This window comes from Chaetura pelagica, unplaced genomic scaffold, assembly GCF_000747805.2.
Source record: "Chaetura pelagica isolate M959 unplaced genomic scaffold, ChaPel_1.0 scaffold138, whole genome shotgun sequence".
In the NCBI taxonomy this organism is placed as follows: Eukaryota; Metazoa; Chordata; class Aves; order Apodiformes; family Apodidae; genus Chaetura; species Chaetura pelagica.
The window spans coordinates 1,970,802-1,995,333 of record NW_009954215.1 but is presented as its reverse complement, the minus strand read 5'-3'; the positions used below and the strand labels follow the sequence as shown (position 1 = coordinate 1,995,333).

The window sequence follows — 24,532 nt, the reverse complement described above, 5'->3', positions numbered from 1 at the left end:
GGGATGAAAAAAAACAAGAACAAAAAGCAGTCTCAACATTTGCAATACAATCACAGAAGACTTCCAACTTTTCTAGAAAGGCAGATGGCATTGTGTTTCCCTAATCCTTAGGCTGGCTCATGCTTCACAGTTATAATTGCTGACTTGACATTTATCTTGTGTGAACTACCACTCTTGAGGTAGAATTCTGCCCATATTTGTAGACAGAAAGTGTGCACTCAGGAAAAAAGCAAATGCCTAATTAGATACCACAAATAAGCAAGCTGGAGAGTAGGTCTGTCTTGCAGCTACTTTTTATAGTGCCATGCAAGATCACATTACCACTAGACATCAGAGAATCCACACAGGACTGGGGTGGGATGTGTATGAGTGCATGTGTGAGGAAGCAGTAGGAGACACATGCACATATGACCATCAGTTTGGTCAGATACAGAGAAGTCCCTGCAGAGAGTCTCACCTTGCCACTTCCACCTCACTAGATCAGGGCTACTCAACCTCTACTTAATAGCCTATTTTCTTAAGACTATAAATAACTTGATCTCCCTGCAACCTGCACTCCTCTTTCCTCATGAAAAATCAGGAAAAATTCCTGGGAAAGGGACAGCATAGAGCTCACTTCCTTATGAAACTAGACCAAAGGATACACTATTATGTGGGGTTGTGAAGTATCTTTATCCCATGATGCAGGATACACCTTGAAAAGGATAAGAGCCCACTACATCTGCTGGTTACAAGACTGACTCTACAGAGGCTCTTCTAGCTCTTAAGGATCCAAGACACACTACAGAACAGGGACAGGCCTCTCTTTGTCTTATAAACAGTAACACTCTACTATAAATTTAGGTTAGGTACCTTCTCACCCCCATTTATGGTAACGTTGATGTTCTTCAGAACCAAATCCAAGTCTTCCCGGTACCGTAAGCCATAGCCTCGGAACTCCACTTTCCCTTCCTCAGGCCAGGTACTGGCTGGGGCGGTCTGTGCAACACTCCATTCAGCCTGAAAGAACCACACAAACATATCTGATCTGTTTTTCCTTCAACCAGACATGGGCTTAGAGGCTACAGGAAAGCAATTAAGAAAAATCCTTGTTAGTGTGTAATCCTCAAAAGGAATTGTGATTGGTGAAGGGAAGAGATGGAAAGAGCTGGTGCAAAGCAGATGAGATGGTCTGCAGCCAATGGCTTTGCTATCACATGCAGTACTTGCTGGATAAACTTTTCTCTTACAAATAGCAGAATTATACAGGCAACACATGGTTCAGATCACCTGCTTCTACGTTCCCACCACCATTAGGAAACCATAGGGGTAACCAGACATGCAACTAGAAGCAGTTTTAACTCAGACATAAGCACTAAAGGATTCACAAGATGGTAAACAGCTGCTGCCTCAACCTCCCAGAGAGGTGGGAGAGGAGAGAACACTCTCCACTGCATTCACTGCCAGTGCCAAACAGAAAGACTTTTAACAGTATAAACATTGTTCTGCTGCAGATCCTGAGAAAAATATTCTAGAAAGGGTCCTCAAAGTCTGGCTGCAAAAACAGTGACTCAAGTCAGTTTTGACTGACTGGCATGGCAAAGTGAAGCCATGAGGAACTCTCTTCTGTAGCCAAAAGGGGCACAACTGCAGATGAAATGAGTTGTTAGGTGATTTGAAACAAAACAAAAAAAGTAAAACTTCTTTACTCCCCACATTAAAAGCAGAGAAACACAAATAAAACAATGTTTAAGCACTTAGAAAACCAAAATATTTGTACAACTAAGCTCATCCCATCTCTCAGCTCAGGAGACAACCCGTTCAGCCAGGCTGTGGGTGAGACCTCAGGACAGAGCATTAACTTCTAGAGGTGACAGGGCTGTACCTCCTTCTCCATTTCAGCATATTCTTTAACCCTTTCAACAGCAACAATGTTGGTCTCCAGATCAGACGACATGCGAACTAGCCAGTTCAAGTATGCTGTAATCTGCAAGAAGAAAAGAAGTTCAGAAACACATTACGTATCATCTTACCTGCAATGGAAAAAACAAACTATGAAACAACCAAAGCAATGCAAATACATGGGATGCATCTTGGCTAATCAGTGCTGGACAGGAGAAAAGTCCAGATACCTCTAAAATGCAGGGGATGAGTTCCTTCTGTACCTTGACCACATCCCCTCACACAGCCAAGGTACAGAAGGAGCTTCCCAGCATCTTTCCAGATGCCATCTGCAGTTATTACTCTCTTCCTATGCTCCTTATATTAGTCTGTCCTTCAAAGTCATAACAAGGTTCTGACCTTCTGACACAGTCTTAAAACTCAGAGCTGCGTTTTTTTAAAAAAAGATAAAAAGGTAAAATTACCTGCAGTGAGTAGGAGACTGAGAGGCCAACCAGTCCTGCACTGAGTTTGTTGCGTGCAATCACTGCAAACAATGCTGCAAAGAGGACAATACAGTTCCCCACGTACTCCAGACGGACAGCCAGCCACCTGCAAGACAGAAAAACACAACGCACCTTCCCAGTAATTCACCCATAGAAAATTAGGAATGTGGCCAACCAATCTTCTGTCTCAGATCTTGGTTTTGAAAAGATTACTAATATGTGTGCGTTACATATACTAATAATGTGCCTTGTACCAGTGACACAGGAACTGCAAGATATTTGAGATTCTGCTTCAGCAGCATGCAAACCTTAAGGCATCCAAAACTAACAAACTTTTCTGGTGTATACTTTTCTGTCTTAGCTCAGAAAGCAGCTGTGGTTAACACTGGCATCACTGAATCCAAACTTAAAAGAAAAAATATTACCCAGAAGTAAGGCAGGAACTCTCAGAAAGAAAAGAAATTCAGAAGTAATCTTAAATTTAAGTTAAACATCTGTGAAGGAGATAAATCCACACAGGCTTCCCTACCCTGGACTAGAATGCTGGGAGCTGTGATTGATAAGGAACACAGGCAGCACCACTATGTCCTGCCTATCTAACTGCCTTCCAGTATTTCAACCCCACTGTTACCTGTTTGCAACAATGCTTGGATAATAAGCTTTCTGATTTTCATCCACTTTGATGTCGTTCTGCTTTATGAAACGTTTCTGCTCCTCAAAGGCTCGAATGACGCTGACTCCCAGGAGGGTCTCATTGAAGTGAGAATATACAGGAGAACGACTGACAGACTCAAGGCGTTTGAGCTGGCGAGATGTAGCCACATAAAATCTCTGCAAATCAGAGTATGAGGATTATGGTTACATCTAGACCACATCTGAAAAGACAGAGGGAGTAATAACAGTTCCCTGCCATTTGGGTGGTTAGTTACACCTGGGAATTCTTGTTTGTCTATTACTTTTAGGCCTAAAAAGCCCATTACGTATGCTCTGCTGTCCTTAAACAACCACCACCCAAACCATTTCATGTGACAGCCATTTCCCCCTCTTTCTCTTTGTAAGCTTAGTTCAACACTATAAAACACACACATAACAGCCTTTAATGTCGGCTAATGGAGCCTGATAGATTCACTAATTCAAAAGTCAAAGTCAAACCCCAGCTGCTTCTCTCTGGTCTCTACTGGCTCCACTAGATTTCTAAGAGTACAGCAAGAGTGAAGCAAGTAGGCCCTGCCTACACAAGACAGGAGTGAAAGGCTGACGTAATTTCTCTTGCTCTTTAAACAATATTCTGAGGGAACAGGCCCATCAGCAGTGCAAACAAACCCTTCTAAAGGCTATTATGTTGTTTGGAAGCAAGTTTTAGACAAGCCCACGTTTTCCACATTTGGGCTATGAACAACAAGCTATACAAAATATGCCTCAAAATCTAATGGCATTTTTACAAAATCTGCTTAGATATTAGATTACCTTCTGCACAGAAGTCATTCTACACTTGACAACAAAAGGAAATGCTCTGCTAATGTCAGCTAATCAATAAACCATGCAAAGCACAGTCAACCAAGCATGACTCAAGTCAAACACAATAAAATTCATCCTAGTGCAGAGCCAGAAAAAAACTGTCTTAAATAATAGAGAATTAATGACTTCTGGTCACAGGCCCCCCAGGTAAAACCTCCTACCTGCACAAACAAGTAGACAAGTCCAAGAGGTGGAATAATAACAGCAGCTATAGGTGTGGCCAGCAGAATAATGATACAAGCCCCAATCACATTAAATGTTGAGCCCATGAACATCTTGATGATTGGTGGAATGGTGGAGTCAATGGTATCTATCTCCTTAGAGAAACGGTTGACCAGATTTCCACTGGGTGTACGTTCAAAGAAACTCATTGGAGATCTGAGGACATTGTGCAGCAGGTTAAGGTGCAGTTGTCGCGAAGCAAATATTCCCCCTATGGATACAACCATCGAGTAGCCAAACACAGCAACACCTAGAAAAGAAGGCTTATTTTTAACGGCTTCCACCTCTGACATAAAGCATTTGCCTTAATTTTGTAATCACCTAGCATTAGCACATCTCCAGTACAACAATCCTGACAACTTGAGTTCACTACACCACTCCAAGTTGACTCAACAATTACACCTAGTAAATTATATATATATGTATATATATATATATATATATAAAAATCAGTGAAAACACCACCTTTCTCTTATGTTCCTCCATTACAAAGCTTTGTGTAAAATTTAAGCACCTTCCCTGAGTAAAGATCACTGAATTATAAACTGGCATTTAGTTTTTATTGCAGGATTTTTGTTGTAATTTCCAAGTGGGGCACTTGGAGTGTTAGGTTTCATAGCAAATGAACTTTGACTACAAAGAGGTCACATAAATAGCTGCTGAGCTGGTGCCTTGGATGGACCTTTAAACAGTCAGAGGAAACACCAGCCTACACAGCTCAGCCAAGCCACAACTACAAGGGAGGCAGTGTAGCCATGGCCTCCCATGACACCCTATCTCTGCAAAGCAGGTGAGCACGGTTCTTGTAGAGGCCAAGAAGCTATTTCCTGAGTCAGACATTTTGTCACCAAATGCTGGCTCATCCACCCCTCCAAACTACTTTCATGCTTGATTTGTACAATACAAAGAAAATCATATTCACTAACTGACTAATTTTATAGCTTGGTTTGCCTGCCTTTTTTTGTTCTTTCACTCAAGTTTTTCATCTTTCTACAAAGGCAAAATAAAAGAAACAATCCAGACTCAAATCCTTTGCAAACTGCTGCTGCAGTTCTGGGAATACAAGGTAACCAAGAGCATTAGAAACACTCTGAACCACATAATTTTAAAACAGGTAAGACCAAGCAAACCTTGAGAAACTCCCAGTGCTCCATACACTCCCAGTCTGACACTTGTGTACTGCTGTGTCCCATTGATAACAGGATCATCTGTCCATAAACTCAGCCAGTAGTTGGAAGCCAGGGAGGCTATATGATTACACATAAAGAGGAAAATGCTCAAGAAAGAGATAAAGAGTCCAATTGCTTTCATGTAGTCCCAGTACACTGTTGCCTTTACCTGAAGACAGAAAGGGGAATAAAATACATTCATTTTGCAGATCAAGTTTCAAAACGAGCAATTCCCTCTTCTTCAACCATTATTTAACATCAGCATCCCTGCATCAGGCACAACAGTTGCACTCAGGAGAGTTACTGCTCGGGAACACAAACTGCAAACTGTCTACTGAGATGTTGCCAAACTAGATGTCCCACCAATTTAGGCACTCGTCATCTTTCCCTTTTCTTCCAAGGGAAGGGAAGGTAGGGGGAAAGCTGCCTGAAGTAACAGAGTGTACCAGTGGCCAAGCCAAAACCTTCACTGAGGAGCTCCAGGTTTTGGCTCTCTCTTTTTACCACAAGATTATATAGCCTTTAATTAAATCCTTGTTCCACATGGCTTGGATCCTATGATCTATCTTTAACAAGAGGATTCAAGCACCACTGCTAGGAGGTGTAACTGACATTTTCCCAGGAACATCACTCTCAGGTTTCTCAGAAAGCCAGGGGTATCCTGGGATCAGGTACTTGTGTCTACAGTGGAAACCTGGCTTAAAATTCATTTGAATAAATTCCAGCTCCTTATGCTGAAGGGCAGATTTCATTAGGTCTCTTAATCTGTCACAACCTATTCCCAAGAAAACAGCCGCAAAGTTTTAATTTCTTCTTTTAAACTTTGATGTGGACAGGCCTATCATCTTCAACAAGAACTTTGGTGTCAGCACTCTTCTTGCATGCAAAACTGGGGCTCAGCAGCACTCCCATGAAGTACTACACAGTAAGTAGCAAGTCCAAGAATGCACTCATCCCATTTAAATGGTATTTGGAAGCTATTTTCTTCGGAACCCTGTGGATTTTTCTGGAAGACAGTGTATGAAATGGGAACAGGAGACCTTACCCTCCCAGTCTTTGCTGTGTCAGCCTCTGTCAGTTTCCAGGGATTCTTTTCAGCAAGTGGCTTCTGCAGTTCTGCTGTGCTGCTCTGGTGCTGTGACTTCCCAGCGTCTCTGCTGTATGTTGAAGAGTTACTGAGCTGCCTGTTTAAAGACATTTATTTTTCAGTCTTAGCATGATACAGGGCAGGTGTTTACTTCAAAAATAGACTTCAACAGTCCACAGCTCCAAGTCAGCACTTTACATTATTCTGATTATAATCAGTTTCTTCACCAGTCAGCATCAGTCGTTACTAGTGCTTCCCTCCTCCCCTCACAGTGCACACCTAATCCTCCCTGATGGCATTCCCTTGTCAACTATCCATTTTCAGATTCAAGTAACAGTCAAAGAAGTCTTGGTTGAGCAATCAAACTCCCAAAAGAAAGATGCTTGGTGACCATCAACTTCAGCCTTTACAAATCCCATTACATACAGTGCAGCTGCTGATGTGGAAAAAGGGTACACACAACTGGCATCAAAAAGGGCAACTGCACAGGATACATTTTCCTCTCACAAATACCATCAACACCAAATCACTGTTTGTCCATGACTGAGTAACAGGATGGGTGGGGGAAGAAAAAAGCAAGCAAGAAGTACACACCTACGCATCAGCTTTCCAGAGGCTTCACTCACAAGGACTCCATTTTCTATAGGCTTTCCTTCCTTTCCAGATGGACTATTTGTATCTGGGAGGGGGTGAAAAAGTAAACATGAAAATGGTAAGGCAAAAAGTTATAAAAGTTGCATTTCAATCCTAGATACCAGGTGCAGTCCTACTGTGCAAACAAAGCAGTAAACAAGTATTAACATATACTAGCAGATAACTGACCAGATAAATAAACCAGTTTAATTTCACTCCCAACAGCACTAGTTGCCAAGACACTGAACATTTATTTTTCTATTTTTCTACCAAATATAGGTCAGTAATAATAGAATAATATAATTACAAGGACATACTTGATGTTAAAGCATGCAATACCAAGTCCCACAATGACCCACTCTCTGGATAAATGATGGAGTGAAGCTGTAAGTAGAGCAGGCATGTGCTATCAACACTGAGCCTTCCAACAAAACTAAGCAAGAAGCAACATGCAGAAGCCTGGTGTTTTTAAGCAACTGTACAAATCAGATTAATTTAAGCAAGAGTTCTTTCTATCAATGTCACTTCTCAAAATAGAAAGTCTTGTTAGCGCACAATATCCTATTTGTAAGAAGATGGAACACACACGAGACAGTTGTCTAAAACATTTCACAAAACCTGTCAGCTAGAAATATTAAGCTTTCTCTGAGCAACTTAAGGAAGTATAATGCAGTGCCGTGAGCTTAAGTTATGTCATTATTTTCCTAATACAAACCAAATGACTGACTCCAAAAAAATTCACTTCCAGTTAAATGAAACTCTGTTTTCAAGTATGAACATTAATTCAGAATTTCTAAAAACAACAACAAAAAAAGGTTTTAAAGGGCTTATACAAATAAGAAAGCCCACCTGCATCTGTTCAAAGACAGGTGGGAAAATTTGTGTAGAACTAGAGACTGAAGTTTTCATGTTTTTACACTGAAGCAAAATAAATGCATAAAACAGTTCATCAATACATTAAGTGTGGGCTGCTTGAACATAAAGCCATTCCCTCCTGTGTCTGCAAACAGAACACTGGTTCATTACTCTAAAAACCCAAAGTTAATTTGTGCACAGTGCGGTCTAGAAGCAGAAAGAAAGCAGAAAATGTGAAGAAGAGTTCAATGATTTAGTTCTTATTTTTATTTATACAAACGAGAACAAAGCAGTATGGGACTGATGGTTATTTTAAGCACTAGACAGCACTTCTTTAGAAAGGCTCCCATTTGAAAATCAGCAAGCATTCCAACATCTGAGCATCACTGAAGTTCTAAACCTACATAAACATAATAAAACTGAAAATCAACCATCCTGCCTAACAGCTCTTGAATTTGATCTCATGTTGTAGACTATGATGATTTTCTGCTTATACTGCATTCACCCCTTGAGAACAAAAAATGCTCAAGGTTGCCATAGTAAATCTGACATATGCACCTAGAGTATAAGCTCACTAATGAGGGCTCTGTTCGAAAACATGTCCAGAAATTATATAAGGGAACAGCTGCAAAATACTGGATACACATATGAGAACAAAACAGACCTTCTGGGTTCAATCGTGAATGATGCATCTCTACGTACACTCAGTAAGTCCAGGCTGCATCTTTAGAGTTTATTTAAAGCTTCCTTGTGGAAATCTTTGAGATGGAGAATTGCTGCTTCTGTGTTATCTACAAGCTGACACACCAACTCTTGTAGCATCACACAAGCAAGCAACATGCAAACCAAACTGATATCTTCTATTATGCAGATAAAATTCATCTAATAATGATTCAATACCTTGTAAATGAACTGCAGCTACTTGTATCACTCCAACAAAAGCACTAATATAAAGCCATATGGCAAAAAAGCAGTTACCTGTTTCCAGAGGCTGAACTGTTCCTTCTAAAGAAGAATCTGATTCTAAAAGTACATATAATTAACTTATTCCAGAACACTCTCAACCATTTTCAATATTTACAAACACAAATGCATCCAAGTAGCACAACTAAAACGACAAAACCATAAATATCCAGAGCACGATCAAATTTGCTGAAATGGACCTATTTTAATCTCAGGCCTCATATAGAGTCAAAAAAGACAACCTTGAGGAGAAAGAAAATACTCAAATCAGAGGGCTACAAGTGACAAATTGAGAAACTTCCTTTCTTTCAAAGTATGCAGTAACGAAGAGAGAACCAAAAAAAGTTACTCTGAAGTGGCCTCATATTGATAACAACAGAAAAACCACACTATGTACAGGGAACTACCACATGCATTTTCCCCAGTGGTGGGGAAGGGACTTCTCTCAAGAATCTTAAGAGACTCCCTGATCTTAACATCAAAGATGCAAAGCAAGATGCTCCCAGAGTGGCATCTCTTGCCCACATGGCTACATCTCTCCTCCCACAATTCTGCTGTACTGTGCCTTCCTCACATCATGCAGCTGCAGTGAGCTGTGGCAACCCAGGTTTACTTAGTCCCATCTACTCTCTACTGATCCTGCATGGACAGATTAGTAAGAAACAGAGAGATACTTCATGTTTCCAAGCATCTTGGAACAACAGCGTTTCTCTTGAATCAGTATTAGCTCCTGCCGTTTGAGGCAGAGACTGCAAACAGCTTTTACTTCAGGTGAGAGACAGGGAAGAGCTGAAATTTGTTTGAAGATAAAATTAATTTAAGAGAAAGATCATTTTCTGATGCAGACAGGCATTTCCTGAAATACTACTCAGATCCAGATTCCACAGCAACATACAGAAAAAAAGCCAAAACGTATCAGTATTTAACTCTTGTCTTCCAAGGAGTCAAACAGGAGAAAAGCGCTAACAATCCCTACACATACCATACAAGCTATCTTACCTACACATCACTGCTATTAAGCATAATTCAGCTTTATACTGTTAGAAGGAAGCACTGCCACAAAATGTAGGTGTGTTGGGCTTTACTGGGAGACAGTGTTGATCATGAAGGCACAATGCTTTTTTGCAGATATAAAACCCCAGCCTGTAATGCTGAATTAATTTTCATTATGAAATACAAATACTAACTAGTGTATAATATAAAGCTACGCAGCAAGGAAGCTATTTTCCTTTCAACTTCAGAACTTATTTTTTTTTCCTTGCCGTGCTATTGGGAAGCAATTTATATAGAGGCCAAGCAAGGCCCAGCAAATTTTACTCCTGTACTTCACTATCTTTTCCAGAAAGTAGATTTCTACTTCGTGCAGGAAAACAGCTGAAATTTGGGGAATTAAGTCCACAAAATTTAAGAAAATACTCAAGACATTCAAACTGAACAGCTACAAGTGACAAATCAAGAAGCTTCCCTTCAAGAAATTCAGATTGTTGAACTAAACACTACAGCCCAGAACTTTAGCAGTTCTCAGAACATGTTTACCCTTCTTCCCCTTCAAAACAAAAGCGAGTAACCTCTTGTGCTGACAATTCTCATATAAAAAATTAACTGAGTAGCCATGGAAAGGTCTTGCAGCTTTTTATTTGACTGCAAAGCCACAGAGCCAAATGCTGGGGAGACAGCCATCTGAGACTCAGCCCACACAATGTAAGCCAGATTTAGAATTACGAGTTGTGCTGTACATCTCTCTCTTTCAGACACTGCAGTCAAGACTAAAGATGAACCAGACAGTTAAATAGTTCAACTTCATGTTGCAGTTGCACTTCTTTGGAGCCACTTTTACTCCCCACAAACACTAAAAATAGTTCCAGGCTTTTCAAGGACAAACCAAAAGTGATGCTGAAGCCATCTGGAAAAAACAGCAAAACCCCAACCCCCACTCACATTAAAACAAAAACATCTGCTGCATTAGTTTGTATGGGAGATGAGGGAAAACACTCCTAACAAAGGTAATCTTAAAGTAACTATTTGCTGTCTGTACAGCAATGGGAACTGCAGCAAAAGCTACAAGCCTGGAGGGAGGGATGGGGGGACACCAAAAAACAGAAACGCACTCACAGGAGTAAAGGGCAGATCTGTGACTCCAGACCAGTATGCACAGGCAGGAGTAGCACTGGTATCAGCAAATCAGCCACACTGAATGCCAGAGAATAGAACAACCGCTAAAAGCAAGAAGAATCTGGACGCTTTTTGAGCAACCTGGCAGGTTAGTTTTGCACGTAGTTCCAGTTACTCTGGAGATGATGACACACTACAGATAAGAGTAAGGCACCCATTTCATTTATCCACAGCTGAGAGCAGCAGTGCTGCATATGAACTCCCTGTAGCTAAGCAGGCCTCAAGCACAACTTAACCCCAAGTCCATACACTGCAAGCACCCATTATAATTTTCAGCATAAGCATATGGAGGAGTGTCAGGACAGCTGACGAAGAAAACAGGCTGGAGGAAAGAAACTAAGTTCCCTTATTAAAACTCAATACTGCAACAATCTGAAGGTAAAAAAATAACCCCAAAATTAACATATATTCCTGTATCAGTGCAAGCCTACAGCTGTTTTGTAAAGCAGGAGTCAGGGATGTCAAATAAGCTGTTGTTCCTCCTCCCCATCCCCAAAGGAATTATCTGCATAAAGAAGACATCCTAATAAGCACAGAAAAGGGTGTTAAAAACCCAGCTGGTCTTTACTTGATCTCAGAACCATCTGAATTTTTCTCTAAGAGACAATTTTATTACAAATCAGCTCCACATTTCCCTAAATTTTAAGAATGTACTTAATCTCACAACCTTCAATGCTCCCAAGAAATAAGCACCTCTCCCTATACGTATATCACACTCCCTTAAAACACCATACATCAGCTTATCCCAAGGGAATGTATCTGTAAGCTTACCACTGCTCTCCATGCTCCGTTCAGCATTAGCATATGTCCGAAGAAACTCAGCAAATGCCCCATCTTGCTTCAGCAGCTCCTGGTAGGAGCCCATTTCAGATATTTCTCCATCAGTCATTACCAAAATTGTATCCATTTGAGGCAGGTAGTTGATTGCATGGGTTACCAAAACCCGTGTCTAAAGAGCAAATAAGGAAAAAAAGTTTTTCTAACATCTCACATTTGTAAATACAATCACTGAATTACTGCCCTTGCTGCTTGAATTGTGTGTATAATGCAGCAGGCACTATGGACAGGCATGCAGCATTTTTAAGAAATAAGACTGTCCTTGTTTTGATTTTCACATCAAAAGAATTTTGAAATACGAGTTTTCATTATGAAAACTCTGTGTTTTGCAGATGTCTTCTAAAAATCTCAAAGGATCCTTTCATTTTTCAGATGTTTGAAATGAAAGTCTGGATATGTAACCTGACAAACTTGCACTCATTTGAACTCAGCAAAGAAAACCAATTTAATCTCTAGAGACAAGTATCTCATTATGACATACTTTATTGTTCAGGATTCCTTTAGGTCCAATAACTTTTTCAAAAATATGTTTCCCAACATGAGCATCAACAGCTGATAAAGGATCGTCAAATAAATAGACATCTGCATTACAGTAAACTGCCCGAGCAAGACTGACTCGCTGCTTCTGTCCTCCAGACAAATTCACACCCTAGGGAAAGAAAAAAATATATTTACAGCTCAAGAGAGATGTCTTACTACAGTTTGTGAAAAGCACAAGTCATAAGCACTTTATGCAAATAACAAACTTCAACATTGTATGAAACAAATCTCTATGATGAATCACGTCACTACCACAACAGCATAAACAATCACAGTCAAATCCTCTTGGAAGGAAGCATGTCTGTTAAGCTCTCAGTGTCAGTGAGGGGCTAGTTAAAAAAAAAAAAGTTCTTGCTAGTCTTGTCAAGCAATTAACCCAGGCTGACCTACCTACCTGTACAGTAAGAGGCTACTTTTCTTATTAGTTGTGTTTCTGGAGTGCTGCCTCCAATTTAACTACCAACCTCTGTTCACACTACAATTCTGTTGACAGGCTGAGCAATAAGGAAGATAAAGCTGCACCCTTTACTGAACTTGGGGCTGTCAGGTGGCAGCTATCCCCCACTTACAAGCACAAATCACAGAATTACCAAGGCTGGAAAATAACTTTAAGATCATCAAGTCCAGCCTATGACCAACACCACCACATTGGCTAGACCATGGCACTAAGTGCCATATCCAGCCTTTCCTTGAACACATCCAGGGATGGTGCCTCCACCACCTCCCAGGGAAGTTCATTCCAATGTCTAATCACCCTCGCCACGAGGAAGAGTCAAATTCTGTGAAAAAGTTTGCAACCATATAGAATCACAGAATCATTAAGATTGGAAGGGATCTTAAAGATCATCAAGTTCCAACCCAAATCCCTACATATCCCTGTTTTCTGAAGAAAATCAGCTTAGCAGCACAGCAGGCAGGTTGTATCCATATGTCCTGAAGGCCACACGGTTAGGGGACACCCAGCCCTGCTCCCATAGCAGTCTTATTTTAGAGGGGTTGGTGGAGTGGGAAGGATTGCTTTTTTTATATGAAAGACAAGTGTTCAGATGATTCTTCTCATTTCCTTACATTTTTATGCAATACAATCACATAAGACAATTACAAACTGTCATTGCAAGAAACTTTTTCATTTGTAATTGAGGACAGGTTTCCTCCCCTTGAGGCTTAAAAACAAGGAAAAGACACTGTACAAATTTGTCTCTTATTCTAGAGGATTTCTACTCTGAATGTTTTTAATTCAATACAACTTTAAGATAAAGTAGAAGTCATATATCTTAACTACAAGCAATACTGCTGTTATGGTAGAGTGGGTATTTAAATACCTTTTCTCCTATTTCTGTTTTGTCTCCTGTAGGAAGAATCTCTATATCAGGCAGCAGCGCACAAGCCTCGATCACACGCTTGTACCGACTCTCATTCATCTCCCTTCCAAAGATAATGTTATCTTCCAGAGTTGCATTTTGGACCCAGGCTTGCTGAGGAACGTAGGCTACTGAGCCCTGCAAGAAAAATAAAGTTCCTTATTCGGTACTTCAGACCAAAAGTCTGCACACAAAGTCAAAGCAAGGAAGCGAGGCAGGCAGTGCTAATGACCTCACAAATCACCCGTGGTCATTTCAAAACTGCACAAAGTAGCTCTTGGGCTACCACCTCCTCCAAAATGTTATTTTCATAATCCTCTCTATAAATGAACATAATAAAGTGTGTTGGTGGAAACTAAAGGACTTCAAATAAAATATGATTCTCTAACATAAACATGGAGGAAACATTTGTTTAGAGAATATGTTTGCAGCATTACTAATGCCAGAAGTAATTAGTTTTTTCATATAGCTATAAATTATGTTCTGCATAAAACAATTTCATCTGGAATACATTGTATAACAATGCATCCCTGCCAAGAGATTTCTGCAAAAAGTAAAAGTAGTTTTATATAAGTCACTTCAAAGGAAGAGATTGAGATACTGCAAAGTATTTTGCTTTGAAGATTAGTTCTGCCTTTTCTTTCTGTGTAAACAATCAGTGATTCAGTACCTCACTTTCTTTTTCCAGAACAATTTTGGAGCTTACCAAATGTGCATTCTTTTAAATGAAACATTTGTTTTGCTCTTAAAATAATTATCTTTCCATACATTGCAGCAGCAGAAAAATAAAAAATGAGGTCTTTTTACTTAGTTATTTCACTTCCTTCCTTCCAGGTCATTTTTCCTCTGTGAGCTCTGTGCAACTGATGTCTAATAAAGTACAAATTACAACAGCAGCTCTTCCCATTTTTGGGTATCTGGGTATACCCACACTCCTTGCAATTGTCTGATGTCTAAGAAGGTATCAACCACTACTGCTCTTCCTCAGACTGGAGTATGTATAATAGGGTCTCCCTGTCTCTTACCTGTCTGCCAACAAGACTCACCACAATACTTATCTTTGAGAGCTCCCAGCATTTTGTCTGCTTGGGTAAATCTGAAACCAACGGATTAGAAGTTGTGGGCTCGAGGCTTAACTGGCCACTTACACAGAATGCAGGCTAAGGCATATTACATGGCCTGCCAGGAATCAGGCTAAAAAACTCATTAAATTGAAAGGCTGTCTCTTCCCATCTTCACACCACTTGGAACTCTAGAACCCCTCTGGCAATACCCACAAGTAGCTGAACAATTCTTCAGACACATCACACCTTGACAACCACGTAGCCTTCCTTTTTGTCCATCTCCCCCAGTAATGCAGACAGCAATGAAGACTTTCCACAGCCAACTTGACCAACAACAGCTATCAAGGAGCCTTCAGGAACAGTGAAATTAATGCTGAAATAAAGTGCACATAATTCAGCCTTGCTTGCTGGCACATCCCAGTAGTTAAACAGCCTATTGAACAGCCCATATAAAGCCAGATGCAATGTGAACACCAACTGCAAATGCTGACATAGCACAGAAACTTTAACTGTTTGAAAATGCAAACATCTCACTCGGAAAGCACCCAACTCTTCTTATACTAAGGACATAGCATCTTAATATGTAATTAGGTACAAGGGGAAGAAAAAAGAAAAAGAAAAGCACTGTGACATAACCTGTCCAAGATTCTTCCCAAATGTTCTGTAAACACAAATGTAAATAACAATGGATGCTTCCTGAACAGCATCCTAGTCCCAGAGAATATGCAATTTAAGGTCCAAGAAAGAGCATCCAAAATTAAGGAGACAGGGCACAGGGAAGACACAGCTTGTAGCTGAACCACCCCAGTTTCTTTGTTACTCATACCATGGGCAAGGTTCCTCACTGGTTCCCTCCAGCACAGGAATCAAGGATGGATACAGTTCAGCAAGAATAAGCTTTTAAAAGGAAGATTCTGAAGACATAGCACAAACACGAGGGAACGGGGCTAATCTGTCTGCATCCTCTAGATGGAGCTCATCTCATCTGCAGCACGTACCAAGAGCTTGAAATCTGAGGCTTCTCTCATTTTACCTCTTGCTACTCCCCTTTATGCATTCCATACATAGAACTTCTTTTGTAAATTCCTGTAGTTCATCCTTTAAAGCAATAAACTCTTCTGCATATAAATTCCATAATTCAAATACGGATCATTTATCATGCAGCAGATTATGAAGTGGAACAAAGGGTAATAATTCTCACCTGTTGAGTAAAGGAGGATCGGTTTTGGACCAGCTAAATGTTGCGTTCTTTACAACAATGCTTCCTTCAGCTGATAAATAGAAAAGACGTATTTTTAAAAGTGCTAATGCAAACAGCTAAATTGTATGCCTTGAATCACACCACAGAAATAAATCTAAAAGCACCTAGGCAAAGGTATAAACCTACCTTTTCAGCAGAACAAGCACCCCCTGCTTACCAAAAGCTTGTGTGTTCTGCTTTTACTGAATTTACCAAGACAGCAGAGGTTTTGAGGTTACACCTACTCAGTATCCAGGAGCTACATGAATGTCATCTAAATACTGTTCAGTGAAATGCTGCACAGCACTTGCATCTGTAGATTTTTTCAGTGACATCTCAAAATATACGAATCCTAATTCAACCAAGTATGCAATAAACACTTAGCCTAGGTAACTATGTATATTAGTATGCAAGCACAACCCACTATGGACACACAAAAAAGCCCCACACTAAAGATTTCTGAACAAGGTATTCCTGGTTATCATCTGAGAAAGAGGAGAAGATATTCCCAAAAGGAAGATGAAGAAAAAAAAAATAATAGAGCAGATAACTGCTTACCAGAAAACCAAGTGATTAAATTTATAGAGAGCTCAGCTAACCCATGCGAGGGAGTGACAGGGACTTTACTATATTTGTAAAAAGGAAGTAAGAAAAATAATTTAGAAATTACTGATATAGGTAAAGTCAAGTTTGCTTTGCAGGGAAAACAGTTTTTCAGAAAATCTCCCTTTATGCTTATCTGTCTTCTAAATTACTCCATATAAGTGGGCCAACAACATTGCACAGTGGGAGGGACACTGGGAGTAATGATCTCTGCACAAAACAGAAAGTAGAGACATTTGCCAGAAACGGGACTGATCCTTTCCTCTTAAAGGGCACGGCATTAATCGTCATCCTGTTAACTGCCTAAAAAGTTCAAATGGCTACACTTAAAACAGTCTCACAAATAATTCTTGAAGTGACCAACTGTGTGTGAATGCAACCATTCTGTACTTTGGACACAGACGCTGGGAGAATGAAAGAAACTACCTGAGGAGGTGGAAACGTTATGTAATTTTTATTTTACAAACTCCGTTCTCTGCTTTCTGGCTAAAATTCATCAGTGAAATCCACCAAAATACAGCATATTTGTTACAGAAAGCAAAAGAAGCACTGTGAAGCCACCCAAAATCTGCACACACTGATTTTCAACAGGAGAAGAAACTCACCCTCTGTGATGGGACCCCTAATTATGCTGTCTGGATCTAACTCTTCATGAGACAGGAACACCCGAAGGCGCTTCAGGGAGACGCTGGCCTGCATGGAAAATGGATGCAAAACTGTCTTATACTCTGCTCATTACATTTAAAAGCTGGATGTTTTGCACCACATATACATCATTATTAAATGCACCCCTAATTCCTGCTCCTTAAGTCTATTGCATAGTTTCTTGGATAGTCACCAAACTCACTTTCCAAACCACAAGTAACATGGTTGATTGCAAGAACACCCACCCACCATAACTAGTATTGATAATTTTGCTCACACTGCACTTAGCATATAAGAAATGCAAAGCTCCCTTTCTGAAGTGTCTGCACTTCACCAGCAGACATTCTCCAAGCACAGGAACATAATCTTTCCACCCAGTGGCTACTTCCGTATAGAAACACCTGTTAAGACTGAATTCTTACTTCTACTATGTTGCTGATAACCATAGGAAGCATGTTCAATGGAAACCTGAGGATGTTGAATAATGCTAAGGAAACAAATGCCTTCTGAGCATCCAAGATGTTGTTCTTGTCTATTGTGACATACACAGCAAACGTAGACAAGGCAACCTGAAAAAGAGTAAATGGTCACAGTTAGGGGCACTTTTATTTTAAAGCCACTAACTCAGGAGCCACACGATCCAGCAACTGGAATCAGAGGTCTATAAATGGAAGAGCAATGTTTTAGTAACTTCCTTTTCCCAAATAACGCTCTTTGCAAAACAAACATTTTATTTAAATCTATTGTAAAAAGAAGTTGATGGCTCCCCTTTGAAAGGTGTCAAGTCCTCACTTTCTTCACATAGCAAGGGTGAAAGCACATATGACCCAGGCTACTTCTGGTCAGACCACTGCATGAAAAGGGAAGGAGAGGAATGTCATCTCTAGTTTTTCTTGCTGCTTTCAGTTTTAAGGCACTTCCCATGGTACTAGATACTCCATATATAAACATAAAGGAAACATCCTAATGCTAACCCATTTTATATTTTGTAGAGACTACTACAACCCTAGATTTCCATTTACCGCCCAGTTTATCATGGATAGAAATGGACAGAAATGCATTACAAAGATTAAGCCCTACAGTACCTAAGCAGTACACAATAGACAAGCTTAAAATCCATGAACAAGAAAATTACATTGAACCATTTTTATCATCAATCATAAGGTATAAAAATAATTTTAAAAATCCATATATTTACATTTTTTAAAAATGTGTTGGTTATATTATAGAAAATAAACTAAATAAAACTGAATGCTCACTTTCAGATCTATTCCCTTCAATGTTTTCTTCCATGGTAACAACACTCATATCTCAGTATATCACAATACCAGTAACTCCTTCATACAGACTGCCACTTAAAACCAGAAATCAAGGTAGGCTAAACCTTTGGTATTCCCCCTCCTATAAAACTTGAAAAAATTAGTTCAAATGCGTAGGGACAGTCTCATCTAAGCACAGCATCCACTGAAGACATTAGTATTTTTTGTTAAAAATCTGACTGTGGTGAAGACATGTATTGTTCTTTGTATGGCAGCTGACTCAGCTGTGCCTGGTACAGCAGCTTGTTTGTACAATCCTCAGTTTGGACAACCATACCCCAAGAAAGCCCTCCCACCAAGATAAAAAACAAGACAGGGTCCAAAGAAAAGACTCACAACCAGCATGTCTGCACTCTTCTGTTACCAGCAATTATCAGCATACATAGCAGTAGGGGAGGTACTGCAAAATGAGTATTTCCTGACACCATTATTAAACAATGTTTTAAAGAGCCTTGGCCATGGAAACAGGAGAAGGAGCAGAGAAAACAGAGAAGAGTTTTGCATGTCAAAAGTGCTTTCAAGTAGGTACATGCAATAATTCTTTAATCACAAGTTCTGAAGAATATAATAAAAAGAACAAAAATTCAAGAATCTGGATGTTGAACAGTGGCCTCACACTTTGGACTGCACTGAACTTGTCCCAGTGGGAAACCCTCCTATGGTGCAGGACCACTGCCACTCATTCACAGCGTGCACTGAAACAGAGCTACTTGTTAGGGAAATGTGTCTTAGACTCCACAGAATAGCATTAAGGATTCCACCTGCAGAGTTTTATTTAGAAATTTCACTTAATAATGTATTGATATAAAAAAACACCTCAGACTTCTTTTAGGAAAGCATTCACTGAAGAACGCAGCTGATGTTTCCTGCCCAGGGCACTGCTCCTTCTGCCTTTCATCATGCCCAAAACATAATGTAAACACTAAAAATGTTTGCAGGGAAGGAATCTGAGACTGGAAAGTACACTTAAACACCTTCAACTGGAACAGCACATATTTTATCCTAATGTAGTCATGGCTTTTATTTGCTTCTGCAGACAAGAGCAATGGTCCCTTATTCTAATAGGGTCTGAAGCAATTTTGATGCGATCTCACCCTTCTCTCCCTTTCATTAGTTTAAACATAAGCTAACCACAAACACAGTGGGGATGCTTCACATATCAAGAATTTTTTTTAATAAGACTTTAAAGCAACCCCAGGGTATGCAATGGCTTTACCTCTCCACACTGTTCTTAAACAAATGCTGGAAGAACCTATGTCAGAGGAACAGCTGGTGCACAGTGTCCCTCTCATCAAGGCATCTTATCTATCTGCTGCTCTCAGAGAGATGCTGGTGTACAGAAGTTTTACTCTGTCAGTTACAGCTACCACACTGAGGATACTGTGTGCATCAGTAACCTCTTCTGACAGTACATTTAATCTTAGGTTCCTCAAGTGCACCACCAAAAATAGAGAGGGATGCAGAGGAGGTTTTTATTTTTAAATAATACAGCCATTAACTTCTAGAATGCATCCAACTTGGCTGTTACTAAGTTCCAAAGAAAACAGTGGTGCCTTTTCACAGAGAAGTGCTCAATTCCCCACGACTGAGGAGGGCATTCTGAGTCTTTCAGTCATTAAAAAACAAAAGCAAAGGATCTCAAGGATTGCATTGGAAAGCATGATCCCAAACGGGAGAGTAGACTTCTATATTTTATTTCACTTACCAAAAAGGGAGCACAAACCCAAGTGAAGGTTGCCATTGCAGCAAGGTAAGCAGATTTTTTTAGGACTTTGAGCTCCTTCTGTCTGATCTCTAATACCTTCTCTCTGAAGGCTAATTCCCAAGCATAAAGTTTCAGAACTTTAATCCCATTGAGAATTTCATTCATCAGCTTAATTCTGTTGTCTTTGCTCTTCATTTGTGCTACCTAAAAACAACATTGAAAAAATAATTAGCAGAGCACAATACTTGGCAGACCCACAAAGTTCTGAGCTTTGTATTTTGCAATAGCAAAATTTACCTCATTATCATCAAAAGCTTACTAGCTTTCCAAGCAGGAAATCTGAGATGCTATCTGAACAAACAAACATGCAGAATTAACAAGATTATTTAAACCAATTAAGAGAATGCTTCATGCAACTAAAAAACTAAACCAAGATCAAAACACTTGTGGCTCTGGTTTAAGTGGGATTAACTCTGCATCTGGGAGCCCTTGTACCTAAGGTTCCTCTTAGCTACACCATGCAGATAAAAAATACACCACTAAAGTCAAGCTTCAATGATGTACAGTTTGCATCTAACTTTAGATCAAACTTGGTTTTGCCTTGTTTTCAGCACTATCAATGGTCCTTCTGATGATATAGCTAAGACAAAAACCTTCCCATTAAGCCATAAGAAAAAAGTCGATTTTTCAGAATTTTGTGTTTTCATTAAGTATTTTAATGCGAGCAGTGCAAAGCTGAAATGATGTTCTGACTCCGCACTAGGCAGTTAGTAGACCGCACCAGCACAGCTATCCCAGACAGCTGTCACCTGTGGCAGTGTGGCTGTGACAAGCTAGATAACTTCTCTCACATAGGAACCAAACATTGTGTTATATTTTGATGAACATCTAAGAGCTAAAAGGTTTCATTTAAATAAACCAATCTCCTCTGTCATTCAATAAATTCAGTTAGCAGTGAAGTCTGTACCAGACAGCACATAGTGGGGCTGCTGGAAGCAGTTTTTACAATAAACAACATGAGAGTTTGCATATACGTTTACTTACATGCACTCTCTGTAACAAATTGATCCCCTAGAAATAGCATCAACTAGGGACCAAGAACTGCCAAAAACTAACACTCCTCCCTCTTCATCACTCAGTGGGGGGGGAGAAACCAAGAAATCCCAAACCACTAAGAACAAACCACACACACTCCCCAACACTGCAACCACCAACCTGGAAACGTGAATATTTCACTCATTAAGGCTCACTAGGCAGACAGCAGTTTATATTTGTATCTTAGTTCTTAGGCAGTAGGTTAACACTAAACTAATTCAAAGCACTGGGCATTTCACGAAGCTGGCTAACCTGCTACCTTGGTCTTAACTTGGTCTTGTGCTACCTTGCTGCAAAATTGTTAGACCATTATATACAGATACACTGAAGGCTGAAAAATAAATTAGTTGATTTATTCTGCATACACAATACCTCTGACCTTTCTTTCCCTTCTCTTTTTTTAAGGGATAAATAGATGGAGGGAAATAAAATTCAAAAGGACAAACTTCAGGAACAGGGAAAAGAACAAAACAAGTTTCTTAAAAGCGCTCTGTCACATAAATAATGGTTCTAACCTGATAGGTTTTTGTCTTCATTGCCATCACAGCATTTATAGGAACCAGAAGGATCATAACAGCCACACCTGCCAGCACTGAAGGACCCAAATTCTGAAAAGCACACAAGCATAAACATTTATTCAAATTAATCTGGGATCAAACCACTGCATATGTACAGAAAAGCTTTCTGAAGCAGTTTTTCAACCTTTTCTTCCCTTTTCAGCAACAACTTGGGAGAAGAAGAGGAGGATCAAGTAGGGGCTTGAGCTGATGTTTGTGTGGTTTGATTTTTGAAACAAACATACATATATAGCTCCCATATAGAGGGGTTTATAGAGATATAGATCAATCCCTCTATGCACAGACATCTTTTCATGGTTTCCACTTTGGGCTGATTTGCCTGCTCTTCTGTAGTAGAGACCCATGTGGATAGTGACAAGCCCCTTAGGGTATTTCATTGACAGTGAGAGTTAGGAAGAGTCAGCCTGGTGACTTGTCTGGACTAGAAAGAGCGAACATCTCATCTGGTGACCCTCCAAGTGCAGAACCAAAATCTTTAAATCAAGTGGCAAGTGAGATACTACAGGTGCTTCGGTCCCACAAAAGACAGTAGCTCCCATCAGCATCCTCTCTCAATGAAATCAGGTGTGCAAATTAAAAACCTCCTGCCTTTCTTCTTGACAGTAGTGACAAAGCAGCTCTGAACAGGTTCTAAACATTTTCACGACACTGTTGCAAACCCTCCAGTGGTCTGAACAGCTGTCTGAACTACTGACAATAGGAAGCAGCATCTTCTGAAAGTCAAAACAGGAGACAACACACAGTACTCACCTCCCACAGTAAGTACAGTGCTAGTATCACCTGGAAAGGTGCAGACCAAATCATGTTTATATAGGTAGCCAAGTCCATGAATCTCTGAGCATCCACAGACATGAGATTCACAATCTCACCCACAGTAGAAGTCTTTCTAGCAGAATTTGTGATAACAAGTGCCTAGGTGAAGATTAAAAATAAAAAACAATTAAGGAAACATGAAGGAAACCTTACCCATTTGATTCTTCTCCAGACAAGCCAACTGGTTTACAGAACTTCATCTTTAAAATTACAAGCAACCCTTTTCCTGCTTCATATTCTGTTTACCCTGCACATCTTACAAAATGCAAGTTATATAGTTTGAAGCAAGTAACTGGGTTTAAACTGACAGAATTAAACACAAAAAGCAGTCTTTGGGGTAAGGATTTGTTGGTTCGTGGTTTTATTGCTTGGGGGAGGAATTCTGTGCTTGTTTATTTTTTTAGTGTAAGAAGCAGAATCTTCACTTCTTGTCACACAAAGCGATCAGCTCACAGCTTTCTAAAATGCTTCAGCTTATTCCATGATAAGGTGGCACTGCTGCTAAGCCCCAAATGTAGATGTCTCTTCATTTCTGCACAAACTGAAGCAGTTACACAACTCTAGTCTAAATGACACAAGGTTCTCCATTTGGCAGTGGGAAGAAAAAGGTGCCTGAACTTTAACTAGTAAGTTAGAAAATATCTCTATCTTAAGGGCTTTTATTTATAAATTAAATACTCCCTTATTTCTATTAAAAGTTAGGAATCACTCCAACAGAGTCTCCTAAGAACTTTAATTATTCATACTCCATGAATTCACACAGTCACCTAGAGTTATTGTTGTGCATTTAAAGAAACACCTACCTTACGATAAATTACACCAACAATAGCTGTTTTGAGCCTCATTCCAGTTACAAAGCAAATATGGAAATACTGGTGAAGAATCAGTGTCTGAAGACAGGCACAAACAAACAGCAGCCCTGTATAAAAGTACCCTTGCCAGTTTGGGGCAGCTTTGTCATTTACAAAGTTGATTAGCAATCTGTGGAAAGAGGAATCAGTTCTCTTGACATACGGAAATCGAAATGTCAGGGTTACAACAATAAATTACTCCACACATTACATGGGTCAGGCAAGCACCCAAACTACCAGACTTCGACAGAACACTTCAGGAAATGTCTTGGAAACTGGATATCATTTTATGCTAGCACACATCACTCCCTCGTCCTAACAAAGTATCGCAAATTAAGTATCACATACTTTCCATGTACAGCATTCTCTGGGAACTACACTAAAAAGTCTTACATTTCCTCCAGCTAAAATACAACCACTTGCAGTTGTTTTACTTCTTGCCTAATAACAATCTAACTCCTACCCCTTTTACCATTAAACATACAATTGTCCCACAGGCATTGCAGGTTAGAATTAAGTAAACTCTCCTGCTTTTATTGATTATGTTCCTGTCTGGCCTTCCTAGTGTTGAAAAGGAACATAAGTCAAACATTTACTGCATGGTGTTATAAAATGAAAACCAACAGACCAAAATAGTTTGTGTGCATGGTCTCCAACTTGCATGACAACCCTTCCCCACTGAAGCAGCTGAAGGCAATGCGGCTTGGTGACTGAAAAGTTTTCATTCTGTACACATAGTTGGTAATACAATAATAAAGTATAAAGGTCTTACTTGAGAATTTCTGGTCCTGCAAACATCAAGAGATCATGTGCAGCTTTAAACAGGAAGCTCATGAGAAAATATGGTCCAAAGGTCTTATATAACACCTTGAATAATGACGCTTCAGAGCTCTTCC

The 24,532-nt window shown here is 39.8% G+C and overlaps 1 protein-coding gene across 1 annotated transcript in view; it reads right to left on the bottom strand.

Moving 5' to 3' along the window:
- The window catches only part of ABCC1 (ATP-binding cassette, sub-family C (CFTR/MRP), member 1), a 47,508-nt gene that overhangs the window by 3,186 nt on the left and 19,790 nt on the right, over positions 1-24,532 (bottom strand). Inside the window, 20 exon segments of the mRNA XM_010003293.1 lie at positions 853-999; positions 1,865-1,966; positions 2,346-2,472; positions 2,998-3,197; positions 4,046-4,356; positions 5,237-5,444; positions 6,321-6,459; positions 6,957-7,041; positions 11,757-11,934; positions 12,304-12,471; positions 13,685-13,861; positions 15,034-15,160; positions 15,989-16,058; positions 17,236-17,323; positions 17,698-17,844; positions 20,300-20,503; positions 21,910-22,002; positions 22,723-22,884; positions 23,589-23,766; positions 24,409-24,532. Coding sequence (XP_010001595.1) covers positions 853-999; positions 1,865-1,966; positions 2,346-2,472; positions 2,998-3,197; positions 4,046-4,356; positions 5,237-5,444; positions 6,321-6,459; positions 6,957-7,041; positions 11,757-11,934; positions 12,304-12,471; positions 13,685-13,861; positions 15,034-15,160; positions 15,989-16,058; positions 17,236-17,323; positions 17,698-17,844; positions 20,300-20,503; positions 21,910-22,002; positions 22,723-22,884; positions 23,589-23,766; positions 24,409-24,532 — 3,035 coding nt within the window.